General features: G+C 43.3%; 1 protein-coding gene across 1 annotated transcript in view; it reads right to left on the minus strand.

Moving 5' to 3' along the window:
• Positions 1-6,354, minus strand: part of ST6GAL2 (ST6 beta-galactoside alpha-2,6-sialyltransferase 2) — a 55,415-nt gene extending 49,061 nt beyond the window's left edge. Inside the window, exon 1 of the mRNA XM_007959548.1 lies at positions 5,409-6,354. Coding sequence (XP_007957739.1) covers positions 5,409-6,354 — 946 coding nt within the window. The remainder of the gene's footprint in view (positions 1-5,408) is intronic.
• Between the last annotated feature and the right edge of the window lie 415 nt (positions 6,355-6,769).

A 6,769-nucleotide genomic window follows, 5' to 3' on the forward strand; every position in this document is an offset into this window, starting at 1 on the left:
TAACTGAGAGGTAAAAATGAAAGGCTGCTATGGATAGAGACTTGTGCTGTATCTAGTTAAAGCTGTCAGTGAGTAGAATCAGATCAAAATGTGGAGGGAGAGGGAGTCTGCGTGGGAGGAAGAGCTAAAAGAGTGTATCTATCATGCAGGCATGTTTTGTAAATGTATCCCTGGCTGTGAATCTCCTTGATAATGTGCCTTAAAAATCTGAGCTGTCCATTCATATTTTGAAAATAAGGAACTGTTCAGACAGCAAGTACAGGGGGAATAAAGTCAAGTGTCATTTATGGAGAAGGTATTTCCAGGCTAGGGCTGTTATGTGTTGACCTTGAGAGCAGAGCTGGGGCTAAGTGTGTCCACTGAAGGAAGATTAAAACCCTTAAAGGACCAATCCAGGCAGGAGGCACTCCTGTAGCACTAAGCCATTGCTCTGCCCTTGGCAGTGAGCTCCAGCTCCCATCCTCCTCCTCCTTTTTCTGCACAGATGCAGAGAACAAAAGTGTTCTGTGCACAGCAGTGAAAGCTTTATGTCATTAGGGAAAGACCTGCCTGTGATTAAGACAAAGCTATGATTCCTTTCTCTCCTGGTCCTGGTCCTGGTGTCTGGCTTGGGTCTATCTCACCTCTCAGAGACTCCTGCAACAACCTCCTGACTTACTCCTCTGACAGCCTCAAGTCCAGACTCTGGAGTGAGTGAGTTTTCTAAAATGAAAAGCAGATCAGTCACTCCCCTACTTAAAAGATTTCAGTGTCTTGGCATCCCACACACAGTGGTTAGAGCCAGAGTTGCTGAGATCCAGGACTGGGTTTGAATGCAGGATTGGCCCACTATGACTTTAGGTGCTTCTTATTCTTTGCCATTATAATGGGAATAATCATATTTATGTGAGCTCTGGTGGCATAGTGCATAAGGTATCTGATTGCTAACCAGAAGGCTGGAGGTTCAAACTCACCAGCTACTTCTCAGGAGGAAGACCAGGCAATCTACTTCTGTAGAGATACCTGCTCGAAAACCCAAGGAGGGGTCACTATGAGTTGGAACTGACTCGACAGCAGTCAGTTGAGTTTAATCATATTTATCACTTAGAGCTGCAAGGGTTACAACAGTTAATCTGGAATAGTACCTTGTCTGCCGAAAATACATCATAAAAGGTGCCTAGAAAATCGTTAATGAGCTTGGCTGCTAACCAAAAAACCTGGAGGTGCTTCAGCCCCAGAGATGCCCGGGAAGAAAGGCCTGGCAATCTACTTCAGAAAAATCAGCCACTGAAAACCCTATGGAGCACAGCTCTACTCTGACACACAAGGAGTTGCCATGAGTCAGAAATGACTCCACAGCAACTGTTTATTATTACAATCTTTAAATTAAAGTTTAATTTCTATAGAGTTGCATGCAGGATGATGCAAGCTGACCTGCCTGCCTCTTCAGCTTCTGTCTCTCTTCTCCCTGCTTGGCTCCCTTGCACTCTGCAGCAATTACATCTGTAAACCATAATGTTTCTCACCACTTCTTAATGTAGGGTCTTCAGCCTAGACTCCACTCTCTTCCCCAGTCTCTCCCAACAAGTCTTTACTAATCTTCCTCTCTCTGCTCAGCCTTCAAGTCTCAAGGTGGGTTAAGATTCCTTTGTCGTTTCTACCATGTCAGTGTATATGTTTCTCTATCACTGACTTAATGATATGACACTGGAATTGTACATTCATAGTTTGTCTTCCCCACTGTACTGTAGAGAATTTGAGGATTGAGCTGGTACCTTATTCATCTTTGTGTCACCAGTGGCTAGCACAGTATCTGGAAGAGTTGGTGATAAACCAATAAAGATAAAGAATGCTTGTTGAATGACTATATGATTTACTTTTTGCTTATTTTTATTTTTTGGATTAATAGGACATTTCAAATCCCAAGTTCTCAGAAGGAAGTCAAAGTCTCAGAGAAGAAATTAGTCTATAGGGCTAAATGCCTCCATGAATTACAGCTGAAACTACCCTGAGACCGGAAGAATAAGATGGTACCCTGCTACCACTACTAAACATTCTGATCAGTGCCACAATAGATAGACCCTGACAGAATGGGAGAAAAACACAGAACAGAACTCCAAATCTTAAAAAGTTCGGACTTACTGGACCAGTTGAGACTAAAGGGCTCCCTAAGAGTACTGCCCTTAGATACTCGTTAAATCTTGAACTGAAATTATCCTGATGTCACCTTGTAGTGAAATAAGAGATGGGCACACAAATTAAAGGATATAATCCATGAGTACAGTGCTCCACTAAAAATCCATCTATGAGACCAAAAGGTCAAGAATTACTCTAAAGCAAAGATGAGACACTAAGGGGACAGGGAAACTAGAATACTGGAAACAGAACCAGAATTCAGTTAAAGAGAATGTAGACACATTGTAAAAAATGTAACTACTGTTACAATGTTGAGCTCTGGTAGCATAGTGCCTAAGGCACTTGACTGCTAGCCAGAAGGCTGGCGGTTCAAACCCACCAGCCACTCCTCAGAAGGAAGATGGGACAATCTACTTCCGTAGTGATACTGCCTTGGAAACCCAAGGAGGGGTCACTATGAGTTGGGTCCGACTCAACAGCACATAACAACAACAACAACGTCACTGAACAATTTGTGTAGCAATTGTCAAATGAACCTAATTCTCTGTGTAAACTTTCACTGAAAACATAATAAAATATTATTTTTAAAAAACAATCCCAAGCTCTCTACAGCAAATTCTATATGCTTCCCCCATACACACACCTTGTTTCCTAACTCCCATTTCCCATACACTTCCCAGAATATAAGTTTAATTTTATTTAAATGAAACACACAGATTCTTACTTTCCATATCAAGGCTATTTCTGTTACTTGAGAGTAGACATTTTCCTCCTCTGTAGTGTGTTTGCACAAGACCGCTAGTAGATGTTTTTGCTATTATAATTATTCCTATGTATGGGTGAAAAATATCATCTCATGACTCTAAAAAAAGAATTTTCCATGTTTCCAAAATAATTCAAATTGCTTTTCAATAACATATTCAAAGTGGAGGTGTTTACAACTGCTATACTTTTCTCAAAAACAATTACAGGGTATGACTCAGTCTAACAGAGCAGAGGTAAAGAGATTGCATTGCCAATGGAAAAAACACAAGAGGGAGGTAGAGAGCAGCCAATAGGCATACTTGAGTAACTGTGGTCTCCCTTACCACAGTAGGGACAGTTGCTGAGTACTCAGGAATGTTAAGCTCTGCCCTCACTTTTTCATAAAGACCAAGATCTTTGGTGAGTCTTTTTGGTCTTCACTTGGCCAATTTCACACATACATATTTCAGGGTCAAGATGAATTTAGCTAAATACTACAGTATGCCCCAGCATTCCAGGTTCCCTGAAGAAATGTGCTACATAAATCTGTTTTCATGAAAAGAGTTGGCAATAACTACATCTGTGAGCACTGCATATGGGCAGGAGAGTAGGAGAGAGTTCAGCACCTAGCATGCACAATGCTGATGCTCAGAGATGCCAACTTGTAAAAATGAAAGATGTATTGTTTTTAAAAATTGAATTACAGTTAGATAATTCTTAAACGGAAGGTATAAAATCTGACTCAAAGGCATCCAGACAAAACAATAAAGGGAATTAACACATATTATACATATATTAATGAATACATATTAATTATACATATATCTGGTCACATTCTTCCGTTACAGTTCTACAATTCTGATCATGAAGCCTGAAATAAATGCATAAAATATAAATTAAGTATCGATATTAGAAACTAATGAAGATACAACTCTGACATTTCATGTTCAAGAAACACGTAATCCCCACTATCTTCACACCCTCTTCAAAATTCTGAACGGAGTTTGTTGTTGTTGTTAAGGGCCACCGAGTCATCTCCAACTCGTAGCGACTCTATGCACAGCAGGAAAAACACCACCCGGTCCTGAGCCAGCTCCACTATTTTTGCTACACTTGAGCCCATCGCCACCACCACTGTGTCAATCCACCTTGTTGAGGGCCTTCCCCTCTTTCATCGACCCTCCACCTTACCAAGCATGACATCCTTATCCAGGGAATGGTCCCTTCTGACAACATGACCAAGTATATGAGATGAAGTCTGGCCATTCTAGCCTCCAATGGAGTTAATAAAACCCTTATTTATGCAGGAATTACCAACCAAAACCAACCTGTTGCCATTGAGTCAATTATGACTCACAGTGACCCTACAGGGCAGGGGACAACTGCCCCATGGTGTTTTCAAGGCTATAAATCTTTATGGATGTAGATTGCCTCATCTTTCTCCGGTGGAGCAGCTGGTGAGTTTGAACCGCTGACCTTTTGGTTAACAGCCAAGTGATTAATGCTGGAATAAAGAGCAAGGGAATTCTCCCTGAGATTCAAGAGTAACCCAAATATGCAACTATGATACACAGGTATTGAAAACAAAACAAAACCAGAAGCGAGTCACTGCCTGCTTCAAAGCATAATACTTAAATTCCTTCTCTACATTATTAATATTGGTCCTCGGCAATGAGAAAGAACCATGGTGTTATTTCACCCCAGGGACCTTTAAACCACTGCTATTTCCTAATAAATTGAGGGCTGCTCTGCCCTGGCTTTGGGACAAGCTTATCTGACACATGGACTGTTATTATGAGCCTGCTATAATATCATCACAGGGACACTGGAGCCCCAGACCTCAAGCCCAGACTTGCGTCATTTTTTTTTTTTTTAACTTAAAAAAAAAACTTACATTCAGTTTCATTCCCCAAAAGTGTCTGAAGATCAGAAATCTGGGTTGTGGAGCCAGCCTATAATGGTACCACCCCGTCCCAAGACAGATCTGGTCCATCAGCCACTCTTCAAGGACACAGCACTAATGGATCCATTTAGAAAGAAGCCAAGAAATGAGGGTCTTTCCTCTGTAACAAGTTAACAATGCCCACTGAATTTCAGTTCCAGATTCCTTATGACCTGATACTATTATCACAAGTATGTATTACTTGTGGTTGTTTTTACAACTAGACGTGAGGTTGAGGCTGCAGCTATGTCTGAGTCACACGTAGTTTCTCGGTATCTAGTACAGAACCTGGCACATACTAACAGTTACCAGTTGCTGCTGAGTCATCTCCAATTCATGGCAACTTCACTAGTGTTAGAGTAGGACAGTGTTCCACAGTGTTTTCAATGGCTGTTTCTTTCTTTCTTTCTTTTTTCTTTTTATTGGAAGTAAGGTCACTAGGCCTTCCTTCCTAAGAGCCTTTGGGTAGACTCAAGCCTCCAGCTTTTCACTTAGCAGTAGTGCTCATTAATCTTTTGCACCACCCAGGACTCCAATCATAGAACCAACTTCTCATTACTACCTACCCTCATACAGACTGCCCAGAGTTCAAATGACCAGAACTCACCTATTTCTTTGCCCAAGGAAGAGTTCAGGATTGCACCCGCTGACATGACGACGGCACAGCTCTGTAGGCCGTGGGGGTACAGCTGGCTCAAGGGCACAGCTGGGACATGCTTTTCCCACCCCAGCATAGAGAAGGGTGCCTCCTTCCCGTCCAGAGTCCGCACGTGCACCCTGCTCCGGAGCTCACACAGCAGCTCTTCTCGGCTCAGCCTCGCCTCCCGTTTGCCCCGGAAGTGCACCCCATGCTTGTTGGTGTTGAGGTAATCTTTCATCGCTTTTTGGAGGCGTGGGTTCAACATTTTGGAAGAGACATTTCCCTTCCAAAGCCGGTACAGAAAGGCCCTGGACATGGTGGAATATAGTTTGTCCCAGTCGTCACCCTCCTCAAACACGTGGCTTCTTTTCTGTTTTGTGTGCCTTTTCTTCATCCGCCTTCTCCTCATGTGATGCACCGACAAAACACCCTCCCTCTGGGCTTGCTCCCTGTGGGAAAGGAATGGCAACATGTCCTGAATGTGGCTGTGGGGCCCTTGCTGACCAGCAGCAAAAAAGTAGTCATCATCCCCCTGATAGAAAGCACTTTGGGATTTTCTCCCGATCTGGGATGAAAAAAACTCATCTTCATTTTCAAATCCATCTTTCATGTGGGCCCATCTCTGCAGGTCTCCAGGCCCCAAGTCCACAGAGTCTGACAGGTCTCTGTCAGGCAGCATCTTGTAACCGGCCATGTTTTCAGCAAAGGAGGGTTCATGCATGGCTCCCATGATGGCCCTCTGCTTCCCCTGGATGGGCAGCAGTCTTTTGGTCTCTAGGAAAGAAAAGGAACTGGGTACAGGTTCAGCAGGGTGGCTGTCAGTGAAGTAGATAAAAATCACCAAAAAGAGGAGCCCCCACGCAAATATTCCAAAGAGCATGAGTTGTTTCCATTGTTTCAAGTTTGGTTTCATGGCAGGTCCGGAAAGCAGCACTTTTGCGTCTTAAAGCAAGGAGAAGTGAAGTGAACCTGAAAAATAACCAGGTGGTACAATTAGCAAGCATGGAACAACTACTCAGAGACATTGTTTGGGGATGATACAGTTGAAGCAAGGTTTCTTTAAGGGGGACTAGACGGAGCTCTGGTAGCGTAGTGCCTAAGGCACTTGACTGCTAACCAGAAGGCTGGCGGTTCAAACCCACCAGCTACTCCTCCCAAGAAAGGTTGGGCAATCTACTTCTGTAGAGATACTATCTCGGAAACCCAAGGAGGGGTCACTATGAGTCGGGTCCAACTTGAGGGCACATAACAACAAGAAGGGAATCAGAAACCAGAATCATCTGGGGAGCTCTGGCTTCCTTCTGGCGTCATATCCTGCCCCATCCCCC

Source organism: Orycteropus afer, unplaced genomic scaffold (genome assembly GCF_000298275.1).
Source record: "Orycteropus afer afer isolate SDZICR_OR568_19922 unplaced genomic scaffold, OryAfe1.0 scaffold00017, whole genome shotgun sequence".
Taxonomy (NCBI): Eukaryota; Metazoa; Chordata; class Mammalia; order Tubulidentata; family Orycteropodidae; genus Orycteropus; species Orycteropus afer.